At 69.3% G+C, this 20,097-nt stretch overlaps 1 protein-coding gene, 2 long non-coding RNA genes and 1 other non-coding gene across 4 annotated transcripts; 1 reads left to right on the top strand and 3 right to left on the bottom strand.

Moving 5' to 3' along the window:
- The first annotated feature begins 2,356 nt into the window (after positions 1-2,356).
- On the top strand, positions 2,357-2,429 carry TRNAR-CCG (transfer RNA arginine (anticodon CCG)). The gene has a single exon. It is a non-coding gene; the product is annotated as a tRNA-Arg (tRNA).
- A 4,601-nt stretch (positions 2,430-7,030) lies between these two features.
- Positions 7,031-14,695, bottom strand: LOC127465264 (collagen alpha-1(II) chain-like). Its single transcript, XM_051775743.1, has 3 exons — positions 14,307-14,695; positions 10,399-10,884; positions 7,031-7,844 (listed from the first exon to the last, which is right to left on the bottom strand). Exons 1-3 carry the CDS (start codon positions 14,532-14,534, stop codon positions 7,170-7,172), a joined length of 1,389 nt encoding a protein of 462 aa, XP_051631703.1. The 5' UTR covers positions 14,535-14,695; the 3' UTR covers positions 7,031-7,169.
- On the bottom strand, positions 12,114-13,905 carry LOC127465265 (uncharacterized). The gene is made up of 3 exons (XR_007901984.1): positions 13,623-13,905; positions 12,841-12,929; positions 12,114-12,385 (listed from the first exon to the last, which is right to left on the bottom strand). It is a non-coding gene; the product is annotated as an uncharacterized LOC127465265 (long non-coding RNA).
- A 180-nt stretch (positions 14,696-14,875) lies between the features above and the next one.
- LOC127465262 (uncharacterized) lies at positions 14,876-19,526 on the bottom strand. Its single transcript, XR_007901983.1, has 3 exons — positions 19,457-19,526; positions 19,195-19,299; positions 14,876-15,064 (listed from the first exon to the last, which is right to left on the bottom strand). It is a non-coding gene; the product is annotated as an uncharacterized LOC127465262 (long non-coding RNA).
- Between the last annotated feature and the right edge of the window lie 571 nt (positions 19,527-20,097).

Here is a 20,097-nt window from a genome sequence, read left to right as displayed (position 1 = left end):
GCGTTCTCTCGGGGGTCCCTCGGGGGTCCCGGGGGGTTCCCTTAGTGGTCCCAGGGGTTCCCAGAGTGTCCCGGGTGATTCCGGGGGGTCCCTCAGGGGTCTCTCGGGGGTCCCGGGGGTTCCCAGAGTGCCCCGGTGGATTCCGGGGGGGTCCCTCAGGGGTCCCTCAGGGGTCTCTCGGGGGTCCCGGGGGTTCCCGGAGTGTCCCGGGGGTTCCTGGGGTGTCCCGGGGGGTTCTCTCGGGGGTCCCTCGGGGGTCCCGGGGGGTTCCCTTAGTGGTCCCAGGGGTTCCCAGAGTGTCCCGGGTGATTCCGGGGGGTCCCTCAGGGGTCTCTCGGGGGTCCCGGGGGTTCCCAGAGTGCCCCGGTGGATTCCGGGGGGGTCCCTCAGGGGTCCCTCAGGGGTCTCTCGGGGGTCCCGGGGGTTCCCGGAGTGTCCCGGGGGTTCCTGGGGTGTCCCGGGGGGTTCTCTCGGGGGTCCCTCGGGGGTCCCGGGGGGTTCCCTTAGGGATCCCGGGGGTTCCCTTAGGAGTCCCGGGGGTTCCCAGAGTGCCCCGGGCGATTCCGGGGGGTCCCTCAGGGGTCCCTCGGGGGTCCCTCGGGGTTCCCGGGAGTTCCCAGAGTGTCCTGGGGGATTCCGGGGGGTCCCTCGTGGGTCCCTCGGGGGTCCCGGGGGTTCCCAGGGTGTCCCTGGGGGTTCTCTCGGGGGTCCCTCGTGGGTCCCTCGGGGGGTCCCGGGGGTTCCCGGAGTGTCCCGGGGGTTCCTGGGGTGTCCCGGGGGGTCCCTCGGGGGTCCCGGGGATTCCTGGGGTGTTCTGGGGGGTTCTCTCGGGGGTCCCGGGGGTTCCTGGAGTGCCCTTGGGGATTCCGGGGGGGTCCCTCGGGGGTCCCTCGGGGGTCCCTTGGGGGTCCCGGAGGATTCCTGGAGTGTCCCGGGGGGTTCTCTTGGGGGTCCCTCGGGGGTCCCAGGGGTTCCCGAAGTGCCCCGGAGGATTCCTGAGGTGTCCCGGGGGGTTCTCTCGGGGGTCCCTCGGGGGTCCCGGGGGTTCCCGGAGTGCCCCGGGGGTTTCATGGGGTGTCCCGGGGGGGTCTCTCGGGGGTCTTGGAGGTTCCCGGAGTACCCCGGAAGATTCCAAGGGGGTCCCTCAGGGGTTCCTCGGGGGTCCTGGGGGTCCCGGGGGTTCCCTTAGGGGTCCCAGGGGTTCCCAGAGTGTCCCGGGTGATTCCGGGGGGTCCCTCAGGGGTCTCTCGGGGGTCCCGGGGGTTCCCAGAGTGCCCCGGGCGATTCCGGGGGGGTCCCTCAGGTGTCCCTCGGGGGTCCCAGGGGTTCCCGAAGTGCCCTGGGGGATTCCGGGGGGGTCCCGGGGGGTTCTCTCGGGGGTCCCTCGGGGGTCCCAGGGGTTCCCAGAGTGGCCCGGGGGATTCCAGGGGGTCCCTCAGGTGTCCCTCAGGGGTCCCTCGGGGTTCCCGGGGGTTCCCAGAGTGTCCCGGGCGATTCCGGGGGGGTCCCTCAGGGGTCCCTCGGGGGTCCCGGGGGGTTCCCTTAGTGGTCCCAGGGGTTCCCAGAGTGCCCCGGGCGATTCCGGGGGGTCCCTCAGGTGTCCCTCGGGGGTCCCGGGGGGTCCCGGGGATTCCCAGAGTGCTCCGGGCGATTCCGGGGGGTCCCTCAGGGGTCCCTCGGGGGTCCCGGGGGTTCCCTTAGTGGTCCCAGGGGTTCCCGGAGTGCCCCGGGTGATTCCGGGGGGGTCCCTCAGGTGTCCCTCGGGGGTCCCAGGGGTTCCCGAAGTGCCCTGGGGGATTCCGGGGGGGTCCCTCAGGGGTCCCTCGGGGGTCCCTCAGGGGTTCCCGGGGGTTCCCGGAGTGCCCCGGAGGATTCCTGGGGTGTCCCGGCAGATTCTCTTGGGGGTCCCGGGGGGTCCCAGAGTGCCCCGGGGGATTCCGGGGGTTCCCGGAGTGCTCCGGGCGATTCCGGGGGGTCCCTCGGGGGTCCCTCAGGGGTCCCGGGGGGTTCCCTTAGGGGTCCCAGGGGTTCCCGGAGTGCCCCGGGTGATTCCGGGGGGGTCCCTCAGGTGTCCCTCGGGGGTCCCAGGGGTTCCCGAAGTGCCCTGGGGGATTCCGGGGGGGTCCCTCAGGGGTCCCTCGGGGGTCCCTCAGGGGTTCCCGGGGGTTCCCGGAGTGCCCCGGAGGATTCCTGGGGTGTCCCGGCAGATTCTCTTGGGGGTCCCGGGGGGTCCCAGAGTGCCCCGGGGGATTCCGGGGGTTCCCGGAGTGCTCCGGGCGATTCCGGGGGGTCCCTCGGGGGTCCCTCGGGCTCCCGGCGCCCCCCCAGCAGGCTCCCGGCGCGGCTGCAGCCGCACGGCCCAGTGGCCTAATGGACAAGGCATCAGCCTCCGGAGCTGGGGATTGTGGGTTCGAGTCCCACCTGGGTCGGGTCCCCTTTTACCGGGGGAGGCTCCGGGGGTCTCGCCGTGGCCCTGCAGGTCCTGCGTGCTCCGGGCGGGGTCGGGCTCTTCATCCTTTACCTGGGGGGGGGGAGGATGAGAGGCCTCAACCGCAGGGATCCGTCCCGCATCGCTCCGTGAAGCCCCTCCCTCCTCACTAACCCCCACCCCAAAAGTGCCCCGAAGCTGAACACCCCCCCCCCCACCCCCCGAGCGTCTCTCTGCCCATCCCCAAATCCCACAGCGACCCCCCCATCACCGCCCCCTCCTCGGGGGTGGGTCAAGGCCTCGCAGCCCCCCCAAACCCCATTCCTTTCCCCCCCCCCCCCAGGGCCTGCCCCCCCCAACTCCTCCCCGTGGGGGGCTCGGGGTCCCTCCTTCCCTCCCGAGGGGGTCCCCACCTCGTCGCGGGGGGGGTGTCCCAGCTCCCCCAGCAGCCTCTCGAGCACGAAGCCCCCGTAGACCCCCCCCAGCACGGCCAGCAGCTCCCAGGGGAAGCCGTGCTCGTCCGCGTGGGACTCCCCCGAGTGACTGTGGATCCCCAGGGCCTGCGGGGGGGGGAGGAACACGCGGGTTAGGGGGGGTCTGGGGGGGCGGAGGGACGCGCGTGGGCGCCCACGGTGTGTGTTTGTGTGTGCGTGTCCCCACATCCCCTTCGTGCCGCTCCCGCACGTCCCCCCGTGTTCCCCTCCTTCCCCCAACGCCCCCGCCCTGTCCCCCACGCGCGACACTCCCTCGGCCCCCTCGAGTCACCCCCGTGTGCCCCCCCCGTGTGTCTCCATCCCCCGTCCTCCCGTGTCCCCCCCGTGTCCCCCCCGTCCCCTCCGTGTGTCCCTCATCCCCCCGTGTCTCCCCACGTCCCTCACCTCGTGTCCCCCCCGTGTCCCCCCACATGTCCCCCCCCGTGTCCCCCTCTGTCCCCTCCGTGTGCCCCTCATCCCCCCGTGTCTCCCCACACCCCTCACCCCCTGTCGCCCCCCGTGTTCCCCCCCGTGTCCCCCCTCCCGTGTCCCCCCTCTGTCCCCTCCGTGTGCCCCTCATCCCCCCGTGTCTCCCCACGCCCCTCACCCCCTGTCCTCCCCCCGTGTCCCCATCCCCCGTCCTCCCGTGTCCCCCCCCGTGTCCCCCCTCTGTCCCCTCCGTGTCCCCCCACACCCCCCACGCCCCTCACCCCCTGTCCCCCCCCCGTGACCCCATCCCCCGTCCTCCCGTGTCCCCCCTCTGTCCCCTCCGTGTACCCCTCATCCCCCCGGGTCCCCTCATATTCCCCCGTGTCTCCCCACTCCCCCCACCCCCTGTCGCCCCCCGTGTCCCCCCCGTGTCCCCCCCGTCCCCTCCGTGTCCCCCCCCGTGTGCCCCCCCGTGTCCCCTCCGTGTCCCCCCCCGTCCCCTCCGTGTGTCCCTCATCCCCCCGTGTCTCCCCACGTCCCTCACCCCCTGTCCCCCCCCGTGTCCCCCCCGTGTCCCCCCTCTGTCCCCTCCGTGTGTCCCTCATCCCCCCGTGTCCCCCCACTCCCCTCACTCCCTGTCGCCCCCCGTGTCCCCCCCCGTGTCCCCCCCATATCCCCCCGTGTCTCCCCACGCCCCTCACCCCCTGTCGCCCCCCGTGTCCCCCGAGTTTCCCCCCCGTGTCCCCCCCATATTCCCCCGTGTCCCCCCACTCCCCCCACCCCCTGTCGTCCCCCGTCCCCCCCGCATGTCACCCCCCGTGTCCCCCCCATATCCCCCGTGTCTCCCCACTCCCCCCACCCCCTGTCGCCCCCCGTGTCCCCCCCGTGTCCCCCCTCGTGTCCCCCCCGTGTCCCCCCTCGTGTACCCCCCGTGTCCCCCCCGTCCCCTCCGTGTGCCCCCATAATCCCCCGTGCCCTCCACGCCCCCCACGCCCTGTTGCCCCTCGTGTCCCCCCCCGTGTCCCCCCCATATCCCCCCGTGTCCCCACATATTTCCCCGTGTCCCCCCCCCGTGTCCCCCCCCGTGTCCCTTCCGTGTCCCACCCCCTGTCCCCCCCATGTCCCCCCCGTGTCCCCCCCGTGTCCCCACCTGTGGCAGGACGTGCAGCAGCGCGTCCCCGCTGAGCGCCCCGGCCGCCAGCCCGTCCAGCAGGGGGCGCCCCCAGCGCCGAGGACATTGGGGACATCGGGGACAGCGGGGACAGCGGGGACAGCGGGGACACCCCCGACACTGCACCAGGGCCAGCGCCACCAGCGGCACCAGCGACAGCGCCAGAGCGATCAGCGTCCCGGACACGTACCCTGAGACGGGGACAGGGTCAGGGACACGGTCAGGGACGGGGACAGGGACAGGGACGGGGACAGGGACGGGGACACCGTCAGGGACAGGGACAGGGACAGGGACAGGGACAGGGACAGGGACAGGGACAGGGTCAGGGACAGGGACGGGGACAGGGACAGGGATGGGACACCGTCAGGGACGGGGACAGGGACAGGGACAGGGACAGGGACACCCCCGACACTGCACCAGGGCCAGCGCCACCAGCGGCACCAGCGACAGCGCCAGAGCGATCAGCGTCCCGGACACGTACCCTGAGACGGGGACAGGGTCAGGGACAGGGACAGGGACAGGGACAGGGACAGGGACGGGGACAGGGACGGGGACAGGGACAGGGACAGGGACACGGTCAGGGACACGGTCAGGGACAGGGACGGGGACAGGGACAGGGACAGGGACACCGTCAGGGACGGGGACAGGGACAGGGACAGGGACGGGGACACCGTCAGGGACAGGGACAGGGACAGGGACAGGGACAGGGACACGGTCAGGGACAGGGACGGGGACAGGGACAGGGATGGGACACCGTCAGGGACGGGGACAGGGACAGGGACAGGGACAGGGACACCCCCGACACTGCACCAGGGCCAGCGCCACCAGCGGCACCAGCGACAGCGCCAGAGCGATCAGCGTCCCGGACACGTACCCTGAGACGGGGACAGGGTCAGGGACACGGTCAGGGACGGGGACAGGGACAGGGACGGGGACAGGGACGGGGACACCGTCAGGGACAGGGACAGGGACAGGGACACGGTCAGGGACAGGGACGGGGACAGGGACAGGGATGGGACACCGTCAGGGACGGGGACAGGGACAGGGACAGGGACAGGGACAGGGACACCCCCGACACTGCACCAGGGCCAGCGCCACCAGCGGCACCAGCGACAGCGCCAGAGCGATCAGCGTCCCGGACACGTACCCTGAGACGGGGACAGGGACAGGGACACCGTCAGGGACAGGGACAGGGACAGGGACAGGGACAGGGACAGGGACAGGGACAGGGATGGGGACAGGGAAACGGTCAGGGACAGGGACAGGGGCACCGTCAGGGACAGCGACAGGGACAGTCCCGACAGTGTCCCTGCCACGTACCCTGAGACAGGGACAGGGACAGGGACACAGTCAGGGACAGGGACAGGGATGGGGACACGGTCAGGGACCGGGACACCGTCAGGGACGGGAACAGGGACAGGGACAGGGACAGGGGCGCGGACAGGGACAGTCCCGACAGTGTCCCTGCCACACACCCTGCGACAGCGATAGGGACGGGGACACGGTCAGGGACAGGGACAGGGACAGGGACAGGGACAGGGACAGGGACCTGGACAGGCCAGAGACAGGGACAGGGACGGGGACACGGTCAGGGACAGGGACAGGGACGGGGACACAGGCAGGGACAGCCCCGGCATTATCTCTACCATGTACCCTGCGACAGAGACAGGGACGGGGACACGGTCAGGGACAGGGACAAGGACAGGGAGGGGGACAGGGACAGGGACGGGGACACGGTCAGGGACAGGGACAAGGACAGGGAGGGGGACAGGGACAGGGACAGGGACACGGTCAGGGACAGGGAAAGCCACGGCGGTGTCCCTGCCATGTACTCTGTGACAGGGACAAGGGTGGGGACACGGTCAGGGACACAGTCAGGGACAGCGACAGTCCCGGCGGTGTACCCTGCGACAGGGACAGGGGCAGGGACAGGGACAGCCCCGACAGTGTCCCTGCCACGTACCCTGCGACAGGGACAGGGACAGGGACACGGTCAGGGACATGGACAGCCCCGACAGTGTCCCTGCCATGTACTCTGTGACGGGGACAGGGACGGGGACAGGCACGGGGACACGGTCAGGGACAGGGACACGGTCAGGGACAGGGACAGGGATGGGGACACGGTCAGGGACAGGGACACGGTCAGGGACAGGGACAGCCCCGGCGGTGTCCCCGCCACGTACCCTGCGACAGCGACAGCCCCAGGGGGACAGTGGGACACTGTCCCCAGCCCTGTCTCCATTCCTGTCCCTGCTGTCCCCTCCCTGTCCCCTCCCTGTCCCTGCTGTCCCTGCTGTCCCCATCTCCATCCCTGTCCCCTCCCTGTCCCCTCCCTGTCCCCTCCCCGTCCCCTCCCTGTCCCCGCTGTCCCCGTCGCTGTCCCCTCCTTGTTCCCCTCCCTGTCCCTGCTGTCCCAATTCCCCTCCCCGTCCCCTCCCTGTCCCTGCTGTCCCCTCCCCGTCCCCGTTGTCCCCTCCCCGTCCCCTCCCCGTCCCCGCTGTCCCCTCGCTGTCCCCACTCACTCTCCACGGTGCCGAACTGCCCCGCGGGGCCGGTGCTGTTGGTGGTCGCGGGGACGGTGGCGTTGGGACCCCCGCCGGTGTCCCCAGCGCGGGGCCCGGTGGCCACGGTGGGCCCGTGGCGTGTCCCAGGAACCCCGAGGCGGGTGTCACTGTCCCCACGGGGGGGGGTCCGTGGGCTCCGTGTCACCGCGGTGGGTGCCCGTGTCCCCACGGGGGGCACTGGTGTCCCCACAGGGGGGGTCTGTGGGGTTGGTGTCCCCACGGAGGGTGTCCTTGTCCCCCTGGGAGGGGTCGGTGTCATCGATGTCCCCATGGAGGGTGTCCCTGTCCCCACGGGGGGTGTCGGTGTCATCGATGTCCCCACGGAGGGTGTCCCTATCCCCCTTGGGGGTGTCGGTGTCCTCGATGTCCCCATGGTGCCAGGGGTTGATGTCCCCATGGAGGGTGTCCACGTCCCTCTGGGGGGTGTCCACGTCCCCCTGGGGGGTGTCCATGTCCCCACGGGGTGTGTCCGTGTCCCCAGTGTCCCCGCAGCGGTTGTTGGTGTCCCCACACTGGGGGCTGAGGTTGTCCCCGATGTCCCTGGTGCCTCTGACGTCCCCGATGTCCCCGATGTCCCCGGTGCCTCTGACGTCCCCGAAGTCCCCGGTGTCCCCGATGTCCCCGGTGCCTCCGACGTCCCCGATGTCCCCGATGCCCCCGGGGCACAGGCAGTGGCCGCGCAGCACCAGGACCCCCAGTGCCACCAGCACCCGCCCGGGCCCCACCCTTGGGGACACCCTGGCACTGGCCTCCAGCACCCCCGGGGCGTCCACGCAGCCCTGTGACACCAGCAGGGCCACCGTGTCACCCTCTGCACCCTGGCACACACGTGTGCCACCGCCACACACGTGTCACCTCCCCGGGGCACACGTGGTGGCTATGCCACGTGTCCCTCGGTGCCCTGTGTCCCCTGTGTCCCCCCCGTGTCCCTCCTGTCCCCCCAGGTCACTGTGTCCCCCCATTCTCTATGTCCCTGTGTCCCCTGGGTCTCCCCTGTCACATGTGTGCCCCCCGTGTCCCTCCTGTCCCCCCAGGTCACTGTGTCCCCCCTGTATCCCCCCTTGTCCCCCGTGTCCTTCCTGTCCCCCGTGTCCTCCCAACCCCTGTCCCACGTCCCTCCTTTCCTCCAGGTCACCGTGTCCCCACGTCCCCCGTGTCTCTGTGTCCCCCTCCCTCCCCTTTCCCTCCATGTCCCCACATCCCCCATATTGTCCCCTGCCCCCCCAATATCCCCCCTGTCCCTCCCTTCCCTGTGTCTCCCCATTACCTGTGTCCCTGTGTACCCCCTGTCCCTGTGTCCCCCGGTCCCCTTGTCCCCCATATCCCCCTGTCCCCCATGTCCCCCTACCCCCCATGCCCCTGCGTCCCCCCATTCCCTACATCCCTGTGTCCACTATGTCCCCCTGTCCCCTATGTCCCCTTGTCCCCCATGCCCCTGTGACCCCCCATTCCCTACATCCCTGTGTCCCCCATGTCCTCCCGTCCCCCGTGTCCCCTTGTCCCCCATTCCCTATGTCCCTGTGTCCCCCATGTCCCCCATGTCCCCCTGTCCCCCCTGTCCCCCTGTCCCCCATGTCCCCCTGTCCCCCCTGTCCCCCTGTCCCCCATGTCCCCCCGTCCCCCTGTCCCCCATGTCCTCCCATCCCCCATGTCCTCCCATCCCCCATGTCCTCCCATCCCCCATGTCCCCCTCTCCCCCCACGCCCCTGTGACCCCCATTCCCTACATCCCTGTGTCCCCCATGTTCCTCTGTCCCCTTGTCCCCCATTCCCTATGTCCCCCTGTCCCCCCTGTCCCCCTGTCCCCCATGTCCCCCTGCCCCCCATGTCCCCTTGTCCCCCATTCCCTACATCCCTGTGTCCCCCATGTCCCTCTGTCCCCCTGTCCCCCATGTCCCCCATGCCCCCATGTCCCCCTGTCCCCCTGTCCCCCGTGTCCCCTTGTCCCTTATTCCCTACATCCCTGTGTCCCCCATGTCCCTCTGTCCCCCTTGTCCCCCATTCCCTATGTCCCTGTGTCCCCCATGTCCCCCTGTCCCCCATGTCCTCCCATCCCCCATGTCCCCCTCTCCCCCCACGCCCCTGTGACCCCCATTCCCTACATCCCTGTGTCCCCCCTGTCCCCCTGTCCCCCATGTCCCCTTGTCCCCCATTCCCTACATCCCTGTGTCCCCATATCACCCTGTCCCCCATGTCCCCCTGCCCCCCATGCCCCTGCGTCCCTCCATTCCCTATGTCCCTGTGTCCACTATGTCCCCCTGTCCCCCCTGTCCCCCATGTCCTCCCGTCCCCCATGTCCCCCTGTCCCTCCACGCCCCTGTGACCCCCATTCCTTACGTCCCTGTGTCCCCCATGTCCCCCTGTCCCCCATGTCCCCTTGTCCCCCATTCCCTATGTCCCCATGTCCCCCATGTCCTCCGTCCCCCATGCCCCTGTGACCCCCCATTCCCTACATCCCTGTGTCCCCCATGTCCTCCCGTCCCCCATGTCCCCTTGTCCCCCATTCCCTATGTCCCCCATGTCCCCATGTCCCCCTGTCCCCCGTGTCCCCTTGTCCCCCATTCCCTACATCCCTGTGTCCCCCATGTCCTCCCGTCCTCCATGTCCCCATGTCCCCCTGTCCCCCGTGTCCCCTTGTCCCCCATTCCCTATGTCCCTGTGTCCCCCATGTCCCCCTGTCCCCCATGTCCTCCCATCCCCCATGTCCCCCTGTCCCTCCACGCCCCTGTGACCCCCATTCCCTACGTCCCTGTGTCCCCGGTGCCAGTTGTCCCCTCCCCTGGTGCCAGGTGTCCCCCCTCCCCTGGTGCCAGGTGTCCCCTCACCCGGTGACAGTTGTCCCCTCACCCGGTGCCAGGTGTCCCCTCACCCGGTGCCAGGTGTCCCCCCACCCGGTGCCAGGTGTCCCCTCACCCGGTGCCAGTTGTCCCCTCACCCGGTGACAGTTGTCCCCCCACCCGGTGCCAGGTGTCCCCTCACCCGGTGACAGGTGTCCCCTCACCCGGTGCCAGGTGTCCCCCCACCCGGTGCCAGGTGTCCCCCCTCCCCTGGTGCCAGGTGTCCCCTCACCCGGTGCCAGGTGTCCCCTCACCCGGTGCCAGGTGTCCCCCCTCCCCTGGTGCCAGGTGTCCCCTCACCCGGTGCCAGTTGTCCCCCCACCCGGTGCCAGGTGTCCCCCCACCCGGTGCCAGTTGTCCCCCCACCCGGTGCCAGTTGTCCCCCCACCTGGTGCCAGGTGTCCCCCCACCCGGTGCCAGGTGTCCCCTCCCCGGTACCAGGTGTCCCCTCACCCGGTGCCAGGTGCCCCCTCACCCGGTGCCAGGTGTCCCCTCACCTGGTGACAGTTGTCCCCGTGGTAGTTGGGCTCGATGGCCGCCAGCAGCTCGGCCACCTCCCGTAGCCCGGGGCCACCGCGGGCGGGCACGGCGACGGTGCCATCGTCGGTGACAGTGCCATCGTCGGTGACAGTGCCATTGTCGGTGACAGTGCCATCGTCGGTGACAGTGCCATCGTCGGTGACGGTGCCATCGTCGGTGACGGTGCCATCGTCGGTGCCGGTGCCAGTGCCGGTGCCATCGCCGGTGCCACGGGCGGTGAATCGCCGGTGCAGGGCACGGACCCGGGTGGCCCAGGGGCCCGCGGTGGCCTCGGGGCCGGGGTCCTCTTCGGGGTCACTGTCGGGGTCCCCGCAGGCGCCCGGGGGGTCCCTCAGCGTGGCCACCACGGCCGCCCCCAGCCAGGCCAGCTGGGGGGCCCCCAAACCCGCGGTGGCACCGGGGGGCTGCCCGGCCAGGGCCAGCAGGGCGGGCACCGAGGGGCACTGCGGGGGGGGACACGGGGTCAGGGGGGGCACGGGGGATGAGGGGACATGGGGTGGGGGTCATGGGGGGGCAAAGGGGGTCATGGGGGGTCAAGGGGGGTCACGGGGAGTCGTAGGGGGCACAGGGGGGCACAGGGGGACACGGGGGGAACAGGGGAGTCGTGGGGGGCACAGGGGGACACGGTGTCAGGGGGGGCACGGGGGATGGGGGGGCGCGGGGTGGGGGTCATGGGGGTCAAAGGGGGTCATGGGGGGTCAAGGGGGGTCGTGGGGGGCAACAGGGGAGTCGTGGGGGGCACAGGGGGGCACAGGGGGGCACAGGGGGACACGGGGGGACACAGGGGGGCACGGGGGGGCACAGGGGGACACGGGGGGGCACAGGGGGTACGGGGGGACACAGGGGGGCACAGGAGGACACAGGGGGGCACGGGGGGCACAGGGGGACACGGGGGGGCACGGGGGGGCACGGGAGGACACAGAGGGGAACAGGGGGGCACAGGGGGACACGGGGGGGCACAGGGGGGCACAGGGGGGCACAGGGGTGACAGGGGGACACAGGGGGACGTGGGGGGGCACAGGGGGGCACGGGGGGGCACAGGGAGGTTGGGGTGATGGGGGTCAGGATGTGAAGGGGGGGTCAAGGTGCCATGGGGGGGGTGTTAGGGTGCCAGGGGCTCAACAGCACCGCGGGGCACTGGGGGGGCTGGGCAGGGGGATCCCCCTTTGCCCCCCCAAAACGAGGGGGCTCGGGGGCACCCCATGGCACGGGACACGCATGGCACACATGGGGCACATGGCACAGATCACACAGGACACGTGGCACGGCATGGGATGGCACACACGGTACGGCACAGCCCGGCACACCTGGCACACATGGCACACACAGGGCACATGGCACAGATCACACAGGACACGTGGCATGGCATGGGGTGGCACACAGGGCACGGCACAGCCTGGCACACAGGGGGCACACGGCACACACGGGGCACACGGCACAGGTCACACAGAACGGGTGGCACGTCATGGGATGGCACACAGGGCACACACGGGGCACATGGCAGAGATCACACAGAGCAGGTGGCACGTCATGGGATGGCACACAGGGCATGGCACAGCCTGGCACATGTGGCACACAGGGCCCAGATCACACAGAACGGGTGGCACGTCATGGGATGGCACACACGGGGCACACGGCACAGATCACACAGAACAGGTGGCACGTCATGGGATGGCAGACATGGCACAGCACAGCCTGGCACACATGGCACACATGGCACAGATCACACAGGACACGTGGCATGGCATGGGGTGGCACACACGGCATGGCACAGCATGGCACACCTGGTACACACGGGGCACAGGGCACAGATCACACAGAACAGGTGGCACGTCATGGGATGGCACACAGGGCACGGCACAGCCTGGCACACACGGGGCACACGGCACAGATCACACAGAACAGGTGGCACATCATGGGATGGCACACACGGCACGGCACAGCCTGGCACACACATGGCACACACATGGTACACGGCACAGATCACACAGAACGTGTGGTGTGTCATGGGATGGCACATGTGGCACGGCACAGCCTGGCACACATGGCACACATGGGGCACACACAGGGCACACGGCACAGATCACACAGAACACGTCATGGGATAGCACACAGGGCAGGGCACAGCCTGGCACACACAGGGCACATGGGCACAGGTCACACAGAACAGGTGGCACGTCATGGGATGGCACACAGGGCACACACGGGGCACACGGCACAGATCACACTGAAGGGGTGGCACGTCATGCCAGGGTACGAATGACTTGGCACGGCCCGACACGTGTGACACCCGCGGCACACACGGCACAGGGACACCCCCGGCACAGGGGGCACACAGTAGCACAGGGGGCACCCCCGGCACAGGGGGCACACGGTGGCAGCCACACAGCCTGGCACACATGGCACACACGGGGCACACGGCACAGATCACACAGAAAACGTGGCACGTCATGGGATGGCACACACGGCACGGCACAGCCTGGCACACCTGGCACACGGCACAGATCACACAGAACAGGTGGCACGTCATGGGATGGCACACACGGGGCACACGGCACAGCCTGGTACACACAGGGCACATGGGCACAGGTCACACAGAACAGGTGGCACGTCATGGGATAGCACACAGGGCACGGCACAGCCTGGCACACAGGGGGCACATGGGCACAGATCACACAGGACACGTGGCATGGCATGGGGTGGCACACACGGCATGGCACAGCCTGGCACACACAGGGCACATGGGCACAGGTCACACAGAACAGGTGGCACGTCATAGGATAGCACACAGGGCATGGCACAGCCTGGCACACACGAGGCACACGGCACACAGGGGGCACACGGCACAGATCACACAGAACAGGTGGCACATCATGGGGTGGCACACATGGCACGGCATAGCCTGGCACACCTGGTACACGCGGGGCACAGGGCACAGATCACACAGAAAAGGTGGCACGTCATGGGATGGCACAAATGACTTGGCACAGCCTGGCACACCTGGCACACGCAGGGCACACGGCACAGATCACACAGAACACATCATGGGATGGGACACACGGCACGGCACAGCATGGCATGGCAGGGCACACATGGCACACACAGGGCACATGGCATAAATCACACAGGACACGTGGCATGGCATGGGATGGCACACACGGGATGGCACAGCCTGGCACACCTGGCACACACGGGGCACACAGCACAGATCACACAGAACGGGTGGCACATCATGCCAGGGCACGAATGACTTGGCATGACCCGACACGTGTGACACCCGCGGCACACACGGCACAAGTGGCACCCCCGGCACAGGGGGCACACGGTGGCAGCCACACAACCTGGCACACACGGCACACGCGGGGCACACGGCACAGATCACACAGAAAACGTGGCACGTCATGGGATGGCACACATGGTACATGCAGGGCACACGGCACAGATCACACAGAAAACGTGGCACGTCATGGGATGGCACACATGGTACATGCAGGGCACACGGCACAGATCACACAGAAAACATGGCACGTCATGGGATGGCACACAGGGCATGGCACAGCCTGGCACACACGGGGCACACGGCACACACGGGGCACACGGCACAGATCACACAGAACGGGTGGCACGTCATGGGATGGCACACACGGGGCACAGGGGGCACCCCCGGCACAGGGGGCACACGGCAGCACAAGGGGCACCCCCGGCACAGGGGGCACACGGCAGCCGCCGCCCCGTGCCCCCTCCCCTCCCCTCCCTTCCCCTCCGTGCCCGGCCCCCCCCGCCGCCCCTCCCGCCCCGCCGTGCCATCCCCGCGGGCGGCACACACGGCTCTGCCCGCCCGGCCCGGACTTTGCCCGGCTCTCACCGCTCCGCACGGCTCTCCCGGGCACTGCACACGGCCGGACACCCGCGCCACGAGGGCACCCAGCGCCCCGCGGGGCACCCGCCCCGTGCCCGACGCCGCCACGGCCTCCAGGGCCACCCGGGCCGCCCGGCCGGGGGTCCCCGAGCCCCGCGACCCCCCGGGCATCGCCCGCGCCGGGGGCAGCGCGGCGGGCAGCGCCAGCGCCAAGAGCAGCCACGCCGGGGCCATGGCGAGCCGGGGGTGGGCAGCGCTGCCGCTGCCAACTCTCGGGGTGCCCCCGGGGCCGTCCTGGGGCACCGCGGGGCAGCGGGGCTGTAAAACCGCCCGGGGCCCAGGCGGTGATTGGCCCGGGCTGAGATTGGCCCGGGTTAACCATTCCTCAGGCTCACGCCTGCGCCCGGCGGCCCTGGCCTGGCATCCCCCGGGGATGGGCACCCAAAGGGAGCGGGGGCACCCCTGGGTGGGCGCCGGGCGACCCCCGGACCCGGGGATGGCACCAGAACCTGGGGCTGTGCCAAGGTGCTGCCCGGGGGTGAGCGTGGCCCGGGGGCTGGGGGTGCCCGGGGGGTGCCCGGGGGGTGCCCGGGGGGTGCCAAGGGGGTGTCGGGGTCTACTCGGGCACCTCGGGCACCTCCAGCACTGGTCAGAGGGGACAGGGTCACCCCCAGGGGCCCAGTTCACCCCTGGGTGCCCAGTTTGCCCTTGGGTTCCTGAGTCACCCCCCAGGTTCTCCGCTGGGTCTTGGGTGCTGGGCTCACCTGTGGGTGCTGGGCTCACCTTTGGGTGCTGGGCTGATACCTGTGGGTGCTGGGCTCACCTGTGGGTGCTGGGCTCATATCTGTGGGTGCTGGGCTCACACCTGTGGGTGCCACACTCACCTGTGGGTGCCGGGCTCACCTTTGGGTGCTGGGCTCACACCCGTGGGTGCTGGGCTCACACCTGTGGGTGCTGAACTCACCTGTGGGTGCTGGGCTCATACCTGTGGGTGCTGGGCTCACCTTTGGGTGCTGAGCTCACCTTTGGGTGCTGGGCTCATACCTGTGGGTACTGGGCTCACCTGTGGGTGCTGGGCTCACCTGTGGGTGCTGAACTCTCCCTTTGGGTGCTGGGCTCACCTGTAGGTGCTGGGTGATACCTGTGGGTGCTGGGCTCACCTGTGGGTGCTGGGCTCACCTGTGGGTGCTGAACTCTCCCTTTGGGTGCTGAACTCTCCCCTTTGGGTGCTGGGTTGACACCTGTGGGTGCTGAACTCTCCCTTTGGGTGCTGAACTCTCCCCTTTGGGTGCCAGGCTAACCTATGGGTGCTGAGCTCACCTGTGGGTGCTGAACTCTCCCTTTGGGTGCTGGGCTCACACCTGTGGGTGCTGGGCTCACCTGTGGGTGCTGAACTCTCCCCTTTGGGTGCTGAACTCTCCCTTTGGGTGCTGAACTCTCTCCTTTGGGTGCTGAACTCTCCCCTTTGGGTGCTGAACTCTCTCCTTTGGGTGCTGAACTCTCCCTTTGGGTGCTGAACTCTCTCCTTTGGGTGCTGGGCTCACCTGTGGGTGCTGGGCTCACCTGTGGGTGCTGAACTCTCCCTTTTGGGTGCTGGGCTCACCTGTAGGTGCTGGGCTCACCTGTGGGTGCTGAGCTGCCCCCTCACCCTCCCCAGGACAGGCCCCTGGGAAGGCCCCACGTCCCACACTTGGAGCCCCCCTGGCACCACAGACACGGGGGCGTCAGTGCCAGAGAGGGGCACGCGTGGCACGGGGGGGGGACACGGCATGGGAAGGACACACGTGGCACAGCACACATGGCACGGGGGGCACGCATGGTGTGGGAAGGACACACAGCACGGCACACATGGCACGGGGGGCACACATGGCACAGGGGGGACACACGGCATGGGAAGGACACACGTGGCACAGCACACATGGCACGGGGGGCACACATGGCACAGGGGGCACATGTCATGGGAAGGACACATGGCACAGTACACATGGCACGGGGGGCACATGTGGCACAGCACACATGGCATGGGAAGAACATGTGGCACAGCACACGTGGCACAGGGGGTACACATGGCATGGGAAGGACACATGGCAAGGGGGGCACACACGTGGCACAGCACACATGGCATGGGAAGGACACACGACACGGGGGGCACACACGTGGCACAGCACACACGACATGGGGCACACACGTGGCACAGCACACACCACACGGGTGCCGCAGTGCCGGGCACCCTGGCGTGTCATGGGGCACCCCGGGGTGTCACGGACCCCTCCCCGTGCCCCACCACGCCGTGCCACGGCCTGTGCCACGTGGTGCCCCGCTGTGCCGTGCCGTGCCGTGCCGTGCCCATCCCGTGCCGTGCCCATCCCGTGCCCATCCCGTGCCCATCCCGTGCCGTGCCGTGCCGTGCCGTGCCGTGCCCATCCCGTGCCGTGCCGTGCCGTGCCGTGCCGTGCTGCCAAGCCGGAGTTTGCTCCCACCCTGTTTCCACACGGCGCGGGGCCGCTGCCACCCTCGGGGCACCTCCGGCACCTCCGGTTCGGCTGCTTGGGGTGCCCTGGGGGTGTCGGGGGTGCCCCGGGGGTGTCGGGGTCCCCTGTGGGTGTTGGGGTGCCCTGGGGGTGTCCTGGTCCCCCCCAGGGGTGTTGGGGTCCCCCAGCGGTGTCGGGGTGCCCTGTGGGTGTTGGGGTGTCCTGTGGGTGTCCTGGTGCCCTGTGGGTGTTGGGGTCCCCCAGGGGTGTCGGGGTGCCCCAGGGGTGTCCTGGTCCCCCCCAGCGGTGTTGGGGTGCCCTGTGGGTGTCGGGGGTGCCCTGTGGGTGTCGGGGTCCCCGTGGGTGTTGGGGTCCCCCAGGGGTGTCGGGGTGCCCCAGGGGTGTCCTGGTCCCCCCCAGGGGTGTTGGGGTGCCCTGTGGGTGTCGGGGTGCCCTGTGGATGTCGGAGTCCCCCAGGGGTGTCCTGGTCCCCCCAGGGGTGTTGGGGTGCCCTGTGGGTGTCAGGGTCCCCTGTGAGTGTCGGGGTGCCCTAGGGATGTTCTGGTCCCCCCAGGGGTGTCGGGATCCCCCTCAGGTCCAGGGGTCCCCCAGGGGTGTCCTGGTCGCCCCAAGGGTGTCGGGGTCCCCTGTGGGTGTCCTGGTCCCCCAGGGGTGTCGGGATCCCCCTCAGGTCTTGGGGTACCCTCAGGGGTGTCGGGGTGCCCTGTGGGTGTCGGGGTCCCCCTCAGGTCCTGGGGTCCCCCAGGGGTGTCCTGGTCCCCCCCAGGGGTGTCGGGGTCCCCTGTGGGTGTCAGGGTCCCCCAGGGGTGTCCTGGTCCTCTCAAGGGTGTTGGGGTCCCTTGTGGGTGTCAGGGTCCCCCAGGGGTGTCCTGGTCCTCTCAAGGGTGTTGGGGTCCCTTGTGGGTGTCAGGGTCCCCCAGGGGTGTCCTGGTCCCCCCCAGGGGTGTCGGGGTGCCCTGTGGGTGTCAGGGTCCCCCAGGGGTGTCCTGGTCCTCTCAAGGGTGTTGGGGTCCCTTGTGGGTGTCGGGGTCCCCCAGGGGTGTCCTGGTCCCCCCAGGGGTGTCGGGGTGCCCTGTGGGTGTCGGGGTCCCCCTCAGGTCCTGGGGTCCCCCAGGGGGCGTCCTGGTCCCCCCAGGGGGGTCGGGGTGCCCTGTGGGTGTCGGGGTTCCCCTGTGGGCGTCGGGGTGCCCTGGGGTGTTGGGGTCCCCCAGGGGGTTCCTGGTCCCCCCCAAGGGGTGTCGGGGTGCCCTGTGGGTGTCCTGGTCCTCTGTGGGTGTTGGGGTCCCCTGTGGGTGTCCTGGTCCCCCCCAGGGGCGTCGGGGTGTCCTGCGGGTGTCGGGGTGCCCTGTGGGTGTCGGGGTCCCCGTGGGTGTTGGGGTCCCCCAGGGGTGTCGGGGTGCCCCAGGGGGGTCCTGGTCCCCCCCAGGGGTGTTGGGGTCCCTGTGGGTGTTGGGATCCCCCAGGGGTGTCCTGGTCCCCCCCAGGGGTGTCGGGGTTCCCTGTGGGTGTCCTGGTCCCCCCATGGGTGTCGGGGTCCCCCAGGGGTCCCCTGTGGGTGTTGGAGTCCCCTATGGGTGTCAGGGTCCCCCTCAGGTCCTGGGGTCCCCCAGGGGTGTCGGGGTCCCCCCTGGTGCTCAGCTCAGGCCTGGGTGCTGGACTGGCCCCCTGGTCCCAGGTGCTGGGCTCACCTGGGGGTGCTGGGCTCACCTTTGGGTGCTGGGCTCACCTGTGGGTGCTGGGCTGATACCTGTGGGTGCTGGGCTCACACCTGGGGGTGCTGGGCTCACCTGTGGGTGCTGGGCTGATACCTGTGGGTGCTGGGTTCATACCTGTGGGTGCTGGGCTCATACCTGTGGGTGCTGGGCTCACCTGTGGGTGCTGGGCTCACCTTTGGGTGCTGGGCTCAGCTTTGGGTGCTGGGCTGATACCTGTGGGTGCTGGGCTCACACCTGTGGGTGCTGAGTTCATACCTGTGGGTGCAGGGCTCACCTGTGGGTGCTGGGCTCACCTTTGGGTGCTGGGCTCACCTGTGGGTGCTGGGCTCACACCTGTGGGTGCTGGGCTCACCTGTGGGTGCTGGGCTCATACCTGTGGGTGCTGGGCTCACCTGTGGGTGCTGAGCTCACCTGTGGGTGCTGGGCTCACCTGTGGGTGCTGAGCTCACCTGTGGGTGCTGAGCTCACCTTTGGGTGCTGGGCTCACACCTGTGGGTTCTGGGCTCACACCTGTGGGTGCTGGGCTCACCTGTGGGTGCTGAGCTCACCTTTGGGTGCTGAGCTCACCTGTGGGTGCTGAGCTCACCTTTGGGTGCTGGGCTCACACCTGTGGGTTCTGGGCTCACACCTGTGGGTGCTGGGCTCACCTGTGGGTGCTGGGCTCACACCTGTGGGTGCTGGGCTCACACCTGGGGGTGCTGGGCTCACCTGTGGGTGCTGGGCTGATACCTGTGGGTGCTGGGCTCACACCTGTGGGTGCTGGGCTCATACCTGTGGGTGCTGGGCTGATACCTGTGGGTGCTGGCTCACCTGTGGGTGCTGAGCTCACACCTTTGGGTGCTGGGCTCACCTGTGGGTGCTGGGCTCATACCTGTGGGTGCTGAGCTCACCTGTGGGTGCTGGGCTGACACCTGTGGGTGCTGGGCTCACCTGTGGGTGCTGAGCTCACCTGTGGGTGCTGGGCTCACCTGTGGGTGCTGAGCTCACCTGTGGGTGCTGGGCTCACCTGTGGGTGCTGGGCTCACCTGTGGGTGCTGGGCTCATACCTGTGGGTGCTGGGCTCACCTGTGGGTGCTGGGCTCACCTGTGGGTGCTGGGCTCACCTGTGGGTGCTGAGCTCACGCGGATTTTGCCCCGTGACGGTGCCAGGGTGGCACCAGCGGGACCTTGGGGACGTCAATCGGGTTCTAATTAGGGGCAATTAACCCTGAACTTCCCGGGCAATTAACCCTGAACTTCCTGGTGAGGCGCCCCAGCTCCTGCCGCGGGGCGGGGCTTAAACCGGGTCTAATGCCCCTAAATCGGGCTGGAATCCCTTAATTTGGGTTGGAAATCCTATAACCCGGGTCTAATCCCCTTTTTATGGGTCTGAGTTCCTTAAACCAGGTCGAAATCCCCTAAAAGAGGTGAAAAATCCCTTAATTCAGGCCTAAATCCCTTAATTCAGGCCTAAATCCCTTAATTCAGGTTGGAAATCCTATAACCTGGGTCTAATCCCCTTTTTATAGGTCTGAGTTCCTTAAAATGGGTTGAAATCCCTTAAAAGAGGTGAAAAATCCCTTAATTCAGGCCTAAATCCCTTAATTCAGG

Source organism: Manacus candei, unplaced genomic scaffold (assembly GCF_025592945.1).
Source record: "Manacus candei isolate 608988 ecotype Guabito, Panama unplaced genomic scaffold, ASM2559294v1 h1tg000350l, whole genome shotgun sequence".
Taxonomy (NCBI): Eukaryota; Metazoa; Chordata; class Aves; order Passeriformes; family Pipridae; genus Manacus; species Manacus candei.
Note: the sequence above shows the minus strand (reverse complement) of the source record. Positions and strands in the feature narration are given on the sequence as shown.

Bases quoted from the DNA above. Each gene is read 5' to 3' on its own strand.
- LOC127465264 (XM_051775743.1), bottom strand. From the start codon at position 14,534: ATGGCCCCGGCGTGGCTGCTCTTGGCGCTGGCGCTGCCCGCCGCGCTG. The intron at 10,885-14,306 runs GTGAGAGCCGGG...CCCCCCCCGCAG, and splicing joins CGGGAGAGCCGTGCGGAGCG to TGCCCCTCGGTGCCCGCCCT. The intron at 7,845-10,398 runs GTGAGGGGACAC...CTGGTGTCACAG, and splicing joins ACGGGGACAACTGTCACCAG to GGCTGCGTGGACGCCCCGGG.